Source organism: Rhinatrema bivittatum, chromosome 1 (assembly GCF_901001135.1).
Source record: "Rhinatrema bivittatum chromosome 1, aRhiBiv1.1, whole genome shotgun sequence".
In the NCBI taxonomy this organism is placed as follows: domain Eukaryota; kingdom Metazoa; phylum Chordata; class Amphibia; order Gymnophiona; family Rhinatrematidae; genus Rhinatrema; species Rhinatrema bivittatum.
Genome location: NC_042615.1, coordinates 690986752 through 691005135, shown reverse-complemented (window position 1 = coordinate 691005135; position 18384 = coordinate 690986752). Strand labels below are relative to the sequence as shown.

The window sequence follows — 18384 nt, the reverse complement described above, 5'->3', positions numbered from 1 at the left end:
CTCACCGTTTCAATTAAAATATTTTTATAAATTTAAACTACAATATTAAAAAAAAAAGGAAGGGGTGGGATTATCTAAGGAGAAAAATTATTTACATGGAAAAAGAAAATGGGCCGGGAGAGTAGAGGCAACAGATTTAGGGGTTTTGCTGAGGCAGAGACAGGCCCATGCACCTAGCTAAGGCCAGCAGAAGTCTGATGTGTTTCTGCTGGACCTCAACTAGGTGTATGGCAGCCTCAGCAAAAACCCCAAGGGCTGCCCGATTCGCCAACATCTCTTCCCCCAACGTTTGGACGGCTCGAGCGAATTGCCGCTGGATATCCGGCTCATCGCCTGCAGCGGAGGAGGAGGGCGCTGTGGCTGCGGTGGGGGAGTAACATCCTGCTCCTCCCCAGGACGGGATGTTATCTGTGAAGAGAGCAAAAAATATTGTCATGTCATTTGCATCTATCTGTTTAAGGCCCTAGCTTTACCAGTTGAGATGTAGGGAAAGGGAAAAGCTAACAGGTCCAAGGAACCTAACCCATGGACAATACCTTTGAGTTTCAGATAAACAAAATAAAAGGGCTGTAGTTTGATGTTGCTTTGCATATGCGTTGGGTGGTATTTTGCATTCGCCAACAGCAGTGTGTCGGTGTGAATCCCGCTGGAAACAGGATCTATACAGACAAATTATGGCCTACATGACTAGTGATAAAACCTGCCACCAGTCCCAGCCGTCTGAGCCAGCATTCATTGCAGCCACTTCCTTTTCTTTAGCTGGAGCCATCTGGCCACCTTCTTGAGGTCCACAATCTCTATAAAATGAAAATGCACAAACATAAATGTAACACCACTTTACAATTTATGCATGAATAATTTAATATAAATAAAACTATGGCTTTTTGCATAAAATTCAAAACTGATACTAAATGACCCACCCCATGCAGTATAAATCAAATATCGGCCCCTAGAGCCTCACTCAAGGCAGTAAGTACTCACCCCATGCACAACATTCCGACTTCCAACCCCTAGAGATCCTACCCCAGGCATTAAGTACCTAGTCCAAACCCCTGTAACGTCTAACCCTAGGACTACTTACCCCATGAGGGTGAGAGGCTCCTCTATTAAATTCCTCCTTCAGCTCCTCCCATGCTCGAGCCATTCTCCTTAGGTTGTGCCTCTCACCAGCGCGTCTATATAAATTGGCTTCATTAGCCACCACCAAGGATGCCAGAAGGGCGATGTCCCTGGTGGTAAAGTTAAGCTGGTGCGCTGATGGCGTTATTGTGGAGACATAAGAACATGTCATGCTGGGTCAGACCAAGGGTCCATCAAGCCCAGCATCCTGTTTCCAACAGTGGCCAATCCAGGCCATAAGAACCTGGAAAGTACCCAAAAACTAAGTCTGTAGAGCAATGGACCTGAAGATGGTATCTTAAGCATGATTCTATGTGCATCTCACCAAATTCACTCTCCTCAGGATGATATTTGGTGGCCCAAGAATTCAAAGGTTATAAGGAACCTGAGCAGTTGGTTTTGCACGGTTGCCTCCTGTAGTGAATGGATCCTGTGTCTCCTTCAGGATTCTTTTGCATCCTAGGCATGAGTCTTATAGGTTGAGAGGGGACTTATGATCTGAGGCAGCTGATACAGGGACAGGAATCCTAGTTAAGAATCAGTGGGTCCAAGCCTAGGCAGATGACCAGAGCTGGTCATCTAAAACTCCAGAATTCCTGACTTATAGCTCAAAAGAAGATAGCCTAGGTGGTAGCAGTCAATATAACACCTTTGACGAATGTGAACAAATGGTGAGAACTAGTAGATTTCAGGTATCCTGCTAAGTAAGTCAGTCTTAGTTGGGGATGGAGTTCCAGTGCAGGACTGAGCAGCAGCTTGCATGGCCAACATGGTCTGTTTCAGCAAATACCTTTGAGATCCCGAAGAGTAAAGACTGGCAGTAGAGGTCTGTGCCCTACTATGGGTCAGGTGGTTTGCTTTCATGAGTGCCTTGCCAGATGTTATCCAGATGTTACCCGATGGATAATCTTTTTAAAAGGCTTTAAAAACATATTTAATTACAAAGGCGTTCTTTGATTTAATGAATAGTGAGCAAGTTCTATGAATCGATTCTGCAAAGTTATTTTCATGTGTTTGTCAATGTACATTTTTATTTATACACATTTCCTATTGTTAGCTGCTATAAAATTTGATGTATGCGGGTTATACAGATTTAATACATTGAAAATAGATGAGCAAGTCCTTTAGCCAAAAATGGAAAACAAGAATCGAAGGGTTCACATATCCTGGTAGAATGACATGGGTATCTGCTGGAAGCCGGTACATTCCCGGGACTAAGTCTTAAGTTTGCAAGCAGAGGTACTCCTTCACATTAGTCAGAGGATTCTGCCCTAGAAGATCCCTTCCATTCTCTTTCACAACCTTGGCTGTTAAGAGAACTAGGCCACATTTGATGTCGAATTACTGTGTTTGGTGTGAAGAGTTTGATACCTCTGAGAGGTCAGTCTATGAATGATATAGTATTTGCTGTTGAGGAATCCATTCTTTCAATCTTGTCCTACCATCAAAGGAAACTGGAGGGAGGGGAGAGAAGCATGAGAGAAGAGAGAGCAGTGATGAAGAAAAACTGAGGAGTGTGCATACTTTGTTGCAAGTTATGGATGGGTCAGAAAGGAGCAGAAGTTGAATGTGTGCAGAACAGAGTTTGCTTGTTTGAGACAAATGTTGCTGACTTGCCACTGAAGGTCTGAGAGTATAACTTATATTTTGCTATGAAGCTGTGATGGTTGAACCTTATGAAACTCAAGTACTCTGGAGAGAGTGCCTAGCAGTTCTGGTAAACAAGGCAAACCAATCTACTGGATTTATAAATGTGTACAAGATTTAGGAGAGAGTAATGATAGTTTTAAATGTAATAATATTTGGAGTAATGAATTACAGATCAATTTTGTTATAGAATGCTGGTACATGATTTGGCAGTCTGCTCATTCGTCTCCATTTGCTGCAGAGGACTTGAATTGATAGTGTGATTTCTGTGCTGAACCTCTAGATTTATTTGTTACTTTTACAAGATTCTCTGCATCATTTTCATCTGTGTTTAATGGATGTGTGATCTAGATACCAAGTTTCTAGAGTGAAATAGAAACAGATTAAAGATATATATAAATGTGAAATATCCTTAATACTAATTCTGTTTATTAGGTTATTAGAAAGATGTCAATATTAATGCAAGGGACAAATGATTTATTAACTATTTCTTTTCCTTATTGAAGGAGGCATCTAGAAAGCAGGTGTTTCAAATTGCTTTAATTGAGAAAATAACTTTTTCCCTTAGAAGTGAACTTGATGTCTGTCATAGTATTTGGAAGAAGTACTATTCTAATATTAAGAGTTTTAATAAGAATGGAAGTAATTTTCAAAATGATTTACAAGCATGTAAATGCACTTTACACATGTAAGTGGGCTTTTGAAAATTACTATATGTTGCACTGTCAATAGGTTTTACACATTTTTTAAAATTGCTACGAGACTGTTACTTTAACGCATGTAACTCCTTTGAAAAAACACCTTCACTAATGGGGATAAGCCATTGGGAAGATTACCAAACTGTACCTGTAATGACAATCTATGTAATATTACTGAGAATTATCTCTCAAAATAAGAAACATGTATCCTATCTAGCAGATATATTCTCTTGCCTGTCAAGTAAAATATAAAGTTATTTAAAATAAACGGTGACAGTTTTATTGATGATTTTTTTTTTTTTTTTTTTTTTTTTTTGCTGCCCCTCTGTTTGGTATATACTACATTGTACCAATATAGTTTTAAATATGTTTCCATTAATTAACATTTTATTTTTAAACTACATCAATGCTTTGGTAAAAATACATTTGATCACTCACATGATATGTAAGAGATACATGTCTGATTTTTATTTTTGGCCAGTGGCAAGATATTTTTTTTTTAAATGGAGGGCACCATATCAAGTTAGCACTGATTTATTTTTTTCTCTCTCAGAAGTGTAGATTTCCCTGAAGTAAACCTTAGAGATTTTGTATTTTTCAAAAATTCTTCTTATATGTACAGAAAAGTTGTTTCTAAAAATAGTCACCTAAATGTATAGAATGCATAAATCACATGAAAAAATCATTTATTTTTATTTATTTTTTTTTATTTTTCAGAATCTGAATCATCTCAAAACAGACTTTTTCAGTCTGCCATGGATTTAATTTCCCCTGCTGAATCCGAAGAGGCTACCGGTCAAAACATCTCAGCCACTCAAACACAGATAGAAGAAACTATAGTAACTGAATTACCTGTTCCAAATGAAAAAATGTCTGAGATGGAAAGCTTGCTTGACACATGGAGTGGAAATCTTAAGGTGAACTGTTACTACCAAATGAAAAATAAGAAAATGTTTTAAATCCTAAATTCTAGAATGTCTTCAGGACTTACTAGGGATGAAATGCCCTCAGCATGTATTTTTGTCCTCCCCCCGCCACCTCCCCCCCCCCACCACAAAAAATAACCCCAATAATTTTGTTGGGGGAGGGGGCCAATGGGAGTTCATGGTGAAAGTATTTCTTCTGAGTGTCCACCCCACCCTGGCCATTCTGGTACAGAGCTCTAACTTTCCTCCTACTCTCTCACCAATCTCCTGCTGCACTGTACCCCATTCAGGTGCAGTCCCCTCTCTCCTCTGCTAACCATCCTGCTTTCTTCCCCCATTCCCACACACCCCTCTGTCTCCTCCCTCCCCTTTTCACTGTAGACAAGCAGGAACAAAATCAGCCACACAAATGCAATGATGATATCTTAAATGACATGGGCATACACTCTCAGAGCTCAGAAAGAGAAGTCTTTCTGAGCATGTGCGGCAGTTCTTGCATACTGGCCCTGCACGAGTCTCCTCAGTCAATTTTTTTCTGCTGACACATAAGAACAGACTTTACTCTTGCATCCATCCACTTTTGTGTGTGTGGGTGAGGGGGGGGGGGATTTTCTTCAATAGTAGTATTTATATCTTTATTTCTTTTCATATTTTCTTTAAAAAAAAAAAAAAAAAAAAGGCACTTCATGGTTCATTGTGTCAGGAGTGCAACAAAATGGCTCACTTCATGCTCCACCACATCCATGTTCGCTGCCTGGACCTGTCACATGATGTAAGTAATTGCAGTACATGTGGAAGAATGTCCTGTGAGCCTTGAAATTTTGGGGATTTAAACTGAAGTATGAGACCTTTCTTCCCAGTAGAAAGAGTCTCATCTTCAGATAGACCAGTACTCTAGAGAAAAAGAGGTCAGTCACCAAAACGCCAAAGTAGAGAAACCTCCTCTTCATCCTGTTCTCATTGGGCAAGAACAGGTCCTCTTCGATGCATAAACTGGCACAAGAGACCTCAGCACAGAAAAAGGAAAAAACCAGTCTATGCTATCTTCCAGTGATTCCTCTGCACAAAGTATCAACATCATCCACCTTGACTTCCTTGGCATTGATGATGTTGATGACAAAGAAACATGGTACTCGCCCTCTGTTGGTATTAGTGCCAGAATAGGATACTTCATCTGTAACTTTTCTGCCAACCAAAGATAGCCATGCTTTTTGTGCAAAAGATGACTCCACAAATCTCACAAGTTTCTCCAGTATGAGAGAGGTCACATCAGCTTAATGCTTGATTCGCAATCTTTGATTCTTCCTTAACTGAAACTATCAGATGATCAGGGAAAACCTCAATCATCTAAATCATCTCTTTGGCGAGCTGCTACACCTATTCATATTTTAGACTCTACTTCTGAGTTTCTCTACAAATCCTCTTGTGTGCCTTTTTCTGAACCATTGCTTCAAGATTTTCTGGACTCCTATACAAAGCTAGAATTAGCACACCATCCGAGGATTTGCTGTATCCAGTTTTCATACAAAAAATGGCAACCTATTGCATTCTAACTGCAAGAAGATCCCAAACCAACAGAAGACTTCCTAGAAGTCTTACAGTTCCAATGTACAAAGCCCTTCAAGATCTCCAGTACAGGATGTGGTTAGATCCTCTTTCTACTTTGCCTGTAGCCAGAAGAATAGACTTAAAATGTAAGTTAAAAAATTATCCAGATCACAATAAGGTTGTGGAATCAGAAGGACTTTAAAATAAATCAAATATTTATATTAATAACCCACCTGGAAAAGAATTGGGAGAGTCCTGAATAATGCATGTAAGAACATCTTTCAATCAGCCATGTTACCAAGCAGAATTTCTGCATATCAGTTTCAAATAACACAGTATTTATATAATAATCTACAAAAAAATCAGACCCCCTCAGCTCTTCTTCCAACTGATTTTCAGGTAAAATTTGAACCACATATTCAAGATGCAGATGAATGCTCAAAAACCTAATAAGATTTGTCTTCTTACAGCTTCAATACATCTTCCAGTTCGTAGGCCATTGCCATAGATACAAGGAGACTAGCTTGGCTGAAAACCTCAGGACAACGGGAAGACATTCACGACAAACTAGCTGGCGCCCCTTGGACGGGGAACAATTTATTTGGAGATAAGAAACTGTCAGTATCATAAAAGAACATTGTGAATATTACAGGTTTTAGCTCAAATCCAATATTGTCTGAAATAAATCATCTGCCACAAACATATAAAAATCAGTTTGTAAACATAAGAACATGCCATACTGGGTCAGACCAAGGGTCCATCAAGCCCAGCATCCTGTTTCCAACAGTGGCCAATCCAGGCCATAAGAACCTGGCAAGTACCCAAAAACTAAGTCTATTCCATGTTACCGCTGCCAGTAATAGCGTGCATGTACCACAAAGAAACCTGAGATCTGCAAATAAAGCTCTACTAACTGTCCCCTCTGTCAAATCAGCACATCTCATGCAAGTAAGGGAAAGAGCACTGTCACTGGCTGGTCCTGTACTCTGGAATACCATGCCACTCGAAATAAGACTACAGACAAATCTGAAATTATTCAAAACTAATCTGAAAACCTGGCTTTTTAAACAAGCATTTTATAAAGATAAAGAAAAGGAGAAAAATCGTTGAGCGATAAGGATGCACCAAGCTAGAAGTTTTTAGTAACCTACATAAGCATATTAATGTTAAAATCAAACTGCCTAATTTGTTCCTAACAGGTTTAATTTACACACCTAGTTTATTATTTTACATTGTTACCGTACTATGATGGCACACGAGTAATTTGTAATCTATACCACCCATATTTCTCTTTATCGTGCCCTTCTGTAAACCGTTGCGATGGTATTTAACTTAACGACGGTATAGAAAGATTTTTAAATAAATAAGTCAACTTAATTAATAACAGGTAGTTTACTTGTCGTATACTTGGATTTTCAGAAGGCGTTTGACAAAGTTTCTCATGAGAGGCTTCTAGGAAAAGTAAAAAGTCATGGGATAGGTGGCGATGTCCTTTCGTGGATTGCAAACTGGCTAAAAGACAGGAAACAGAGAGTAGGATTAAATGGACAATTTTCTCAGTGGAAGAGAGTGGACAGTGGAGTGCCTCAGGGATCTGTATTGAGACCCTTACTTTTCAATATATTTATAAATGATCTGGAAAGAAATACGATGAGTGAGATAAATTTGCAGATGACACAAAATTGTTCAGAGTAGTTAAATCACAAGCAGATTGTGACATATTGCAGGAAGACCTTGTGAGACTGGAAAATTGGGCATCCAAATGGCAGATGAAATTTAATGTGGATAAGTGCAAGGTGATGCATATAGGGAAAAATAACCCAAGCTATAATTACACAATGTTGGGTTCCATATTAGGTGCTACAACCCAAGAAAGAGATTTAGGTGTCATAGTGGATAACACATTGAAATCGTCGGTGCAGTGTGCTGCGGCAGTCAAAAAAGCAAACAGAATGTTGGGAATTATTAGAAAAGGAATGATGAATAAAACGGAAAATGTCATAATGCCTCTGTATCACTCCATGGTGAGACCGCATCTTGAATACTGTGTACAATTCTGGTCGCCGCAGCTCAAAAAAGATATAATTGCGATGGAGAAGGGCTACCAAAAGTTCTTGGAGGAGAAGTCCCATTACCTGTTATTAAGTTCACTTAGAGAATAGCCACTGCCATTAGCAATGGTTACATGGAATAGACTTAGTTTTTGGGTACTTGCCAGGTTCTTATGGCCTGGATTGGCCACTGTTGGAAACAGGATGCTGGGCTTGATGGACCCTTGGTCTGACCCAGTATGGCATTTTCTTATGTTCTTATGTTCTAATGGACTTCTCCTCCAAGAACTTATCCAATCCTTTTTTAAACACAGCTATACTAACTGCACCAACCACATCCTCTGGCAACAAACTCCAGAGTTTAATTGTGCGTTGCGTGAAAAAGAACTTTCTCTGATCAGTTTTAAATGTGCCACATGCTAACTTCATGGAGTGCCCCCTAGTCTTTCCATTATACGAAAGAATAAATAACCGATTCACATCTACCCGTTCTAGACCTCTCATGATTTTAAACACCTCTATCATATCCCCCCTCAGCCGTCTCTTCTCCAAGCTGAAAAGTCCTAACCTCTTTAGTCTTTCCTCATAGGGGAGCTGTTCCATTCCACTTATCATTTTGGTAGCCCTTCTCTGTACCTTCTCCATCGTAATTATATCTTTTTTGAGATGCGGCGACCAGAATTGTACACAGTATTCAAAGTGCGGTCTCACCATGGAGCGATACAGAAGCATTATGACACTTTCCGTTTTATTCACTATTCCCTTTCTAATAATTCCCAACATTCTATTTGCTTTCTTGACTGCTGCAGCACACTCAACCGACGATTTCAATGTGTTATCCACTATGACGCCTAGATCTCTTTCTTGGGTTGTAGATCCTAATATGGAACCTAACATTGTGTAACTATAGCATGGGTTATTTTTCCCTAAATGTATCACCTTGCACTTATCCACATTAAATTTCATCTGCCATTTTGTTGACCAATTTTCCAGTCTCACAAGGTCTTCCTGCAATTTATCACAATCTGCTTGTGATTTAACTACTCTGAACAATTTTGTATCATCTGCAAATTTGATTATCTCACTCGTCGTATTTCTTTCCAGATCATTTATAAATATATTGAAAAGTAAGGGTCCCAATACAGATCCCTGAGGCACTCCAATGCCCACTCCCTTCCACTGAGAAAATTGTCCATTTAATCCTACTCTCTGTTTCCTGTCTTTTAGCCAGTTTGCAATCCAAGAAAGGACATCGCCATCTATCCCATGACTTTTTACTTTTCCTAGTAGCCTCTCATGAGGAACTTTGTCAAACGCCTTCTGAAAATCCAAGTATACTACATCTACCGGTTCACCTTTATCCACATGTTTATTAACTCCTTCAAAAAAGTGAAGCAGATTTGTGAGGCAAGACTTGCCTTGGGTAAAGCATTGCTGACTTTGTTCCATTAAACCATGTCTTTCTATATGTTCTGTGATTTTGATGTTTAGTACACTTTCCACTATTTTTCCTGGCACTGAAGTCAGGTTACCCGGTCTGTAGTTTCCCGGATCGCCCCTGGAGCCCTTTTTAAATATTGGGGTTACATTTGCTATCCTCCAGTCTTCAGGTACAATGGATGATTTTAATGATAGGTTACAAATTTTTACTAATAGGTCTGAAATTTCATTTTTTAGTTCCTTCAGAACTCTGGGGTGTTTACCATCCGGTCCAGGTGATTTACTACTCTTCAGTTTGTCAATCAGGTCTACCACATCTTCTAGGTTCACTGTGATTTGATTCAGTCCATCTGAATCATTGCCCATGAAAACCTTCTCCAGTACGGGTACCTCCCCAACATCCTCTTCAGTAAACACCGAAGCAAAGAAATAATTTAATCTTTCCACGATGGCCTTATCTTCTCTAAGTGCCCCTTTAACCCCTCGATCATCTAACGGTCCAACTGACTCCCTCACAGGCTTTCTGCTTTGGATATATTTATAAAGGTTTTTACTGTGAGTTTTTGCTTCTACGGCCAACTTCTTTTCAAATTCTCTCTTAGCCTGTCTTATCAATGTCTTACATTTAACTTGCCAACGTTTATGCATTATCCTAATTTCTTCTGTTGATTCCTTCTTCCAATTTTTGAATGAAGATCTTTTGGCTAAAATAGCTTCTTTCACCTCCTCTTTTAACCATGCCGGTAATCGTTTTGCCTTCTTTCCACCTTTCTTAATGTGTGGAATACATCTGGACTGTGCTTCTAGAAATGTATTTTTTTAACAACGACCACGCCTCTTGGACATTTTTTACTTTTGTAGCTGCTCCTTTCAGTTTTTTTTCTAACAATTTTTCTCATTTTATCAAAGTTTCCCTTTTGAAAGTTTAGCACGAGAGCCGTGGATTTACATACTGTTCCTCTTCCAGTCATTAATTCAAATTTGATCATATTATGATCACTATTGCCAAGACATTATGGCTCTTATCCATACCAAAGAACATGTTAATAAGCAACTGCGGAACAGGCTGCGTAATAGAAAAAAGGGTTCCATCACAATATGTGTAACAACCTCTTCAAATCAACTCCTAATTTCTGACTACAAAGTAGCGGTTTCAACTGAAAGGCTTCAATTGTTTGTTTTTTAAGTTTTTTATTTATGCATTTTCAATAATTACAAGATACAAATCTTGAACAGAAATACAGAGAAAAGGACTCATTATATTACAAAAGAAATTGCCAAGCAATCCTCATTCTTTTCTCAATACAAAGTCCTCATATAGGGGAAAGGATCTTTTCCCAACCTAAAGCAATGTTTTGTTTTTTTAAACCGGAAAATCTCGATAGAAAAAAGCAGCAATCCTCTTTTATCTCTGGGGAACTCTGGGACTGGATGCTACTGGTATCTCAGGGGACTTCCCTATCAAAAACTGGGTTAATTGTGGGGGGGGGGGGGGGGGGTCATAGAATACATAGGTATTATTAATATGGTCCGATAAGACCTGGTCTTGAGCATCGGTATATTAAAAGAATTTAAATAAATAAATAAATATACTTTACCATGCACTTGCATGGAAATTTTAAGAAAAAGACCCCTCCAATTTGCAAGACCTGCGGCCTCATCCGGAGAAAAGCTTTTCTCCTTTTTTGAGTCTCTTGTGAGACATCAGAAAACACTCTAACTTTGCATTGTAGAAAAAGATCATTTCTATGCCTGAAACACTCGTTAACCATTCCTTATCTGGCTCAAGTGCTAAAGTCTCTATAAACGTCGCAGGAACCCCAACTCTGTGTCAAAAGTCTCCAGTACAGCCGAGATATTCAAGCTTTGCTCACGAACTGGTGTCAAAGGTACTATTCCTTCATTTTGTTCTTCCCTTCTTCTAAACTTTGGCAGGTAAAAGATTTTAGATATTGGTGGAATTGCATTTCTGAAACTTGAAGAATTTCCTTAAGATATCTCCTGAACAATTCCTTAGGAGGAATTAACAGTATTTGAGGAAAATTTATAAATCTCAAGTTTCTGTTCTTAACCATATTTTCCAGATTTTCAATTTTCAAGGACAAATTATTCCTTTCTTTAGTCATTACTTACTGCACTTGGTGTATTCCATTTACTTGATCTCTTATAGAAGTCACTTGTTCTTCCAATTCTACAGTAGTATTAGACAGCACCTTAATTTTTTCTTCCATCTCATTAGACTTGACAATAACTGGTAATAGTTGTTTCAATATAGAGCTTCTCATTTCCACAATGGCTTCCCAAATTGTTTCAAGAGAGAAAACTGCAGGTCTTTTCACAACAGATATTCTCACCACGGGGGATTCCCCAGAAGAGCAGTCTCTTTCAACAATACATCTCCTCCCAAACCGGGCTGCCCTAGTTGAAACTCCAGGCTCACTGCCGCTATCGCTGCCCTGTCGAACCCCGCAGGCTCCGCTCACCATCACTCTGGTTTGATGGCATCTCCCTCGACTCCAGGGCCCCTCTCATGGAGGCAGAATTGTCCGGCAGTGTTCCCTCAGCAGGGCTGAGTGGAGATAGTGGGCCAGGGAGAGAGGGAAGCTCAGATTCCCCTCCCCCACTCTCCAGCAGCTGAAGCCCCGACATCATGTTGCTGAGTACAACATGGGCATCCATCGGGCCGGAGAAAGGCAGCGTCTGAGGAACCACGGGGTAAGGTTCAGTCCTAGGCTTGCGTTTTCTTCCCATCGCAGGAAATTTGCAGCAAGAAAAAGTTAGCAAACTAACACGCCCGAGAGCTGATGCCGAGCAGAACTATCGAGTGGCAATCTTGGATCCACCCCCAGGCTTCAATGTCTTTACCATCAATGATTAGAAACATAGAAACATAGAAATGACGGCAGAAGAAGACCAAATGGCCCATCCAGTCTGCCCAGCAAGCTTCACACATCTTCTCAGACCAGTGGGTCCTCAACATCATTTTCAAAGGGTACCCTTAAAATTTTGAGACTCTCTCATTCACTTCCCCTCATTCTGCCCATTCTCAAACAGACGCTAACTTCTCTGTTGTCTGCACATGTGATAGAATCAGTCTCAATGACAGAGAGAGACAAGGGTTTTTCACTCAAGGTGGTACTCTAATCCAAGAAATCAGGTATTCTTCACGTTATCCTGGACTTAAGAGAATTAAACTTATCTCAACAGAAAAAGTTCAAAATGAACATTCTTATTTCCAAATAAATGATTTAACTACCTTGAATCTTAAGGATTTGTGTATGCATATTCTCTATCAGTACAAGGTATTCCCATTTGGCCTTTTGGTAGCACTTAGGGTATTCACAAAGTGCCTAGCAGTAATAGTATCCTATATAAGAGAAAATTTTACTCATATTTAATCTGTTGGCTAATATCATGCAGATTAATAAAAAAAGACAAGATAAGTACAGCATTCATGATACACATGCTTTTCTTACTGAGATTCATCCTTAATTACAAAAAGTCATATCTGACACTATCATATCACCTGTAATTCATAGCAGCACAATAACATAGTCAAGCTGGGAAATCTTCTCGTCCTCTATAAAGAATGAACAAGCTAATACTTTTGGTTTGTTCACTTCACAACCAGAGATCAATATTAGTCAGAAAATTCATGGACTTGCTGAGTATATGGCAGCCATAGTTCATGTGATAAGCACATCTGCTTATTAGAACAGCACAGTGACATCTAAAACACCATTTGAATCAATATTTTCATCTGCTATTTTGCAAGATACTGCTCTCAGTTTCTCTCTTTCAGTCCCTGGAATGATGGACTCAACTATTCAGTCTTCTGTTTGGGGCACTTCTTCCATCCTCCACAGTTTTAGGAAACCTTGACCTCTGATGCTTTCAAACATGCAGGGAGAGTACATCTCGACACAATATGTTCTCAAAGGATTTGGTCAAAACAGAAATGCCACATAAATCTATTGGAGTTGGAGACCATTTTGAAAACCCTCTTAGTTTTTGAGCCATACATAAAGGGAAAAGTGATTCAAATCCAAACTGATTACATTTTTATTCATTATTTTAAAAATTTATAACTCGCATTATCTGCCATTCTAGGCAGTTGTAGCAATGTGCTATATAAAGAGGGAGGAACAGTATCTCTGATTGTGCCAATAAGTGATCAAAGTATAGATTTAGGCAGTGCAGAGGAGCATTCACCTCCATGCTGTGCTTCTTCCAGGCAAGCATAATAATATAGCGAATTCTTTGAGCCATCACCTTCAACCTTATGAATGGTCTCTTCACTCCAAGACTCTTCAATACCTTTTCCAACAATGGGGAACTCCTCAAGTAGATTTCTTTGCAGCTCCCTTCAATCACAAACTTCCACTATGTTGCTCCAAGAGACTTTCCCAAAATTCTATAGCATCGGATGCTGTTATAATCTCATGGACACAAAATCTGTCATGCTTTTCCTTCAATTGCGCTGATTGCCAAAATGATTTTCAAGTCACACATGGATAAGAGGAAAATGATTCTAATAGCTCCCTTCTGGTTACACTAAGGATGACTTCCTTAGCTTCAAAGACCTGCCATAGTGCCACCAATTCATCTCAGAATTTTTCCATATCTTCTAACTCAATTCAATGAGTCAGTTCTTCATTACAACCATCACTCTTTAGCAGTAACTGCGTTGATGTTAAGTGTGGACTTTAAAGTCATGCTTTTTTCCTCAAAAGTAAAAGCAGCATTACTGACAGCAAGAAGATGGATTGAGATGTTACTACAACTTTACATGAAAAAGATTTGCTATTTAGTTTAAATCTGAAAACCAAAACCTTCTCAATGCAAAACTTCCACTTTGTTACAATATCTTATTTATCTCTTGAAATCAGAATTAAAATCCAACTCAGTGCATCTAAATGCTATTATAGCATATCAACATTTTTCCAAAGGCCTTCTGGTATGTCCTCTTCCACTGGTTTCAAGATTTATTAAGGAACTCTTTCATGCTCACCCTTCTATAAAGCTATCATCTACACAATGCGACTTAAATCTAGGTCTTTCAAAATATTGATTAGTCCTCCATTTGAACCTATGGTATCTAATATCAAGTTTCTCACTTTGAAAGTTCTCTTTTTAATAGCAGTAACTTCAACTTGCAGAGTGAGCAAACTCAGGTTCTAGTAGGAGATGTTCCATATGCACAAATTTATTAGAATAGAGTGGTACTAAGAATTCATCCTATGTTTCTCCCAGAAGAGTGATTCAATAGAATTGAGACATTAATCCTATAGCCTTCCCTTCAAGCAGTCTACACCTTAGACTGTAGAAGTGATCTACATTTTTACTTAGGACAAAGCCTTACAGAGCTTTGTTTCTCTCTCATAATCCAAACAAACAAGGGTTTCCAATTAGGAAACAAACACTTCATCCTGGCTATCTGACTGTATCAGCTTCTATCAGACATTTTCAAAACTACCTGGTCTTCTATTCGCACTCTATTTATTTATTGAAAAACAATTTTATGTCCCCTAGTCACTAGATTCAAAGTGATTTACAAAGCATTATTTATGAAGCTTTATTGTCCAGAAGACTCTGAGTCAGTACCTTTGGCAAAGCAGTATTAAATCTCTTCAAATAGCTACAACACTCTCACCAGCTGTTATTCTACCGGGTGGCATATTCTGCATAAAGGAAGTCAGAAATCTATTCCTGAAATTCTTAGATTGGGAATCCCCATTTGAGTGGCAGAATTTGTTCCTGCTTATCCACAAGAGAAAACAAAGGTTCTTACTTGTAACAGATGTTCTCCATAGATAACAGGACAAATCAGCTCAGCTCATGAAAAGAGTGAGGAGATTTGGTGGAACTTGTTTGTGGAAACTCCTGTGCATGCTTAGAAATACTTGTTTTTCTGAGCTTTTTTAGAGAGCAGGTTCATGCTGGTGCCACTGGATGCGCCACCCCCACATATGTGGCTAATTTGTCCTTTTGTATACAGAGAAATGTTACAAGTAAGTAACTGCTTTTCTTTACTACTCCTTGCTCTCAACCAGCCTCCCAACTCTCTCCATCAACCACCTCATTATCATCCCAAACTTGGATGGGGCCAGAGATGACTCATAGATCTAACAGATGCAATTTTCTTCTCCTCATCCAGTCACCCCTGCTGTCTTCTCTCTCCTCTCCCCCACCCACCTATCTGACTCACTTTCCTTCCAGCATAGATAAGATCCAAAGATGATTCCACCCCTTCTCCCACGGGGCCCCAAAAGGGGCAAAAGCCTCTTGCTCTTGATGCCAGTGTGTTCTCTTGGGCCTGAATCAGGCTAAAGAAACCAATGCTGCCTTCTCCCTGCCTGCCTGCCAGCCAGCCAGCCAAGAAGATTCACTCACAATAAGAAGTGTATTTTTGAAACCCCCTTTTTTTTTTAAATTTACTAAGGTAGGGCAGGGATGCCCTACCCTATATGCTCACTAGCAAATGGCATTAAATGCCATTTGCTAGTGAGCATATAATAAAGTAATTACACTCACCTGAATCTGAAGAGCTGTGGTCATCCAAACAGAGGATACAAGGCACCCTCTGAACAGTCACATAATGGCAAAATAAATGCCTGAACTCATACACGAACTTTGTCATGACAGCTTCACACCTAAGATTGCCAGGACGTGTGAAGAACACAACTTGGAGATCTTGTTTTGGAATTAGCATGGCTCTCTGCTTCAACGGCAGGGGAGAAGAAAAACTGATACTTCACGCATATCCAGCATAGCGCTCTGCTTCAATGGCAGGGGAGAAGAAAAACTGATACTTCACGCATATCCAGAATAGCTCTCTGCTTCAACGGCAGGGGAGAAGAAAAACTGATACTTCACGCATATCCAGAATAGCTCTCTGCTTCAACGGCAGGGGAGAAGAAAAACAACCAATAAGGGCTGAATAGCATAGTCTGGGTAAAACAAATAAGCATGGGTGTAGCTTGCTTATTGCGGCGATTACTACCCCTAACTAATCAAGCTTGATATTTCACTCGGATGCAGCTCCATCACTGCTCTCTACATTAATGGTGGGGGTGGAAGGGAAATAGAACCAAAGAGCTAAGCAAAACAGATAAGTATGAGAAAAAAATGTGTGAAGCTTGCTGGGCAGACTGAATGGGCCGTTTGGTCTTCTTCTGCCGTCATTTCTATGTTTCTATATTAGATCAAATGAGCAGCTTCCTGCAAAAGCAGAGGAGGAATTTATCTGGAAGACCCTGACACATCACTATATCCAAATAGGTGAAAAACCAACATGACAAAATGGAGATACTCTAATAGACTTGAGACCTGTGACTGTGATGAGAGGTAGATCTCTTTTGATCTGCTTATTGCTTAAGGATTTTGCTGAAGCGAACTCACAAGTGTTCAAATGTGCTCATCAATGGAAAAAGAGATAATTTTGATGGATGGACATGAGAAGATCAATTTGCAGATCTCTTGTTTCTCAGAGGACAAGCAGAATGGCATTTTTCACACATGGATGACATCATTCGATGGAGCCCAACATGGAAAACATGTCAAAGTTTCTAGAATTTTGACTGAGCCTTATGCCATATGTCCATGCGGAGTCCCCTCAGTCTCTTTTACAGAAAGCTTGTGTCACAGCAAAAGTTTAGTCTTTCAGCTTGACCGGTCTGTATTTTGCATAGTTTCTAGTGTTTTTCTCATCGCACTGTTGATGCAGGATCCCCACAGTTCTCCCCTTATCGGCTTAGTCCAAGTTTTTTTGGCTTTATTGGTAAGTTTCGTTTTGAAGGATTGCAAACTGGCTAAAAGACAGGAAACAGAGAGTAGGATTAAATGGGCAATTTTCTCAGTGGAAGGGAGTGGACAGTGGAGTGCCTCAGGGATCTGTATTGGGACCCTTACTGTTCAATATATTTATAAATGATCTGGAAAGAAATACGACGAGTGAGATAATCAAATTTGCAGATGACACAAAATTGTTCAGAGTAGTTAAATCACAAGCAGATTGTGATAAATTGCAGGAAGACCTTGTGAGACTGGAAAATTGGGCATCCAAATGGCAGATGAAATTTAATGTGGATAAGTGCAAGGTGATGCATATAGGGAAAAATAACCCATGCTATAATTACACAATGTTGGTTCCATATTAGGTGCTACAACCCAAGAAAGAGATCTAGGTGTCATAGTGGACAACACATTGAAATCGTCGGTGCAGTGTGCTGCGGCAGTCAAAAAAGCAAACAGAATGTTGGGAATTATTAGAAAAGGAATGATGAATAAAACGGAAAATGTCATAATGCCTCTTTATCGCTCCATGGTGAGACCGCACCTTGAATATTGTGTACAATTCTGGTCGCCGCATCTCAAAAAAGATATAATTGCGATGGAGAAGGTACAGAGAAGGGCTATCAAAATGATAAAGGGAATGGAACAACTCCCCTATGAGGAAAGACTAAAGAGGTTAGGACTTTTCAGCTTGGAGAAGAGACGACTGAGGGGGGATATGATAGAGGTGTTTAAAATCATGAGAGGTCTAGAACGGGTAGATGTGAATCGGTTATTTACTCTTTCGGATAGTAGAAAGACTAGGGGGCACTCCATGAAGTTAGCATGGGGCACATTTAAAACTAATCGGAGAAAGTTCTTTTTTACTCAACGCACAATTAAACTCTGGAATTTGTTGCCAGAGGATGTGGTTAGTGCAGTTAGTATAGCTGTGTTTAAAAAAGGATTGGATAAGTTCTTGGAGGAGAAGTCCATTACCTGCTATTAAGTTCACTTAGAGAATAGCCACTGCCATTAGCAATGGTTACATGGAATAGACTTAGTTTTTGGGTACTTGCCAGGTTCTTGTGGCCTGGATTGGCCACTGTTGGAAACAGGATGCTGGGCTTGATGGACCCTTGGTCTGACCCAGTATGGCATTTTCTTATGTTCTTATGAAGT

General features: G+C 39.5%; 1 protein-coding gene across 4 annotated transcripts in view; it reads left to right on the top strand.

Annotated features, from left to right (window-relative positions):
- Window positions 1-18384, top strand: part of POC5 (POC5 centriolar protein) — a 189089-nt gene that overhangs the window by 79132 nt on the left and 91573 nt on the right. For all 4 annotated transcript variants that reach the window (XM_029575225.1, XM_029575207.1, XM_029575232.1 and 1 more), the window contains one exon: window positions 4182-4381. In XM_029575225.1, the coding sequence (XP_029431085.1) occupies window positions 4182-4381 (200 nt within the window). The remainder of the gene's footprint in view (window positions 1-4181; window positions 4382-18384) is intronic.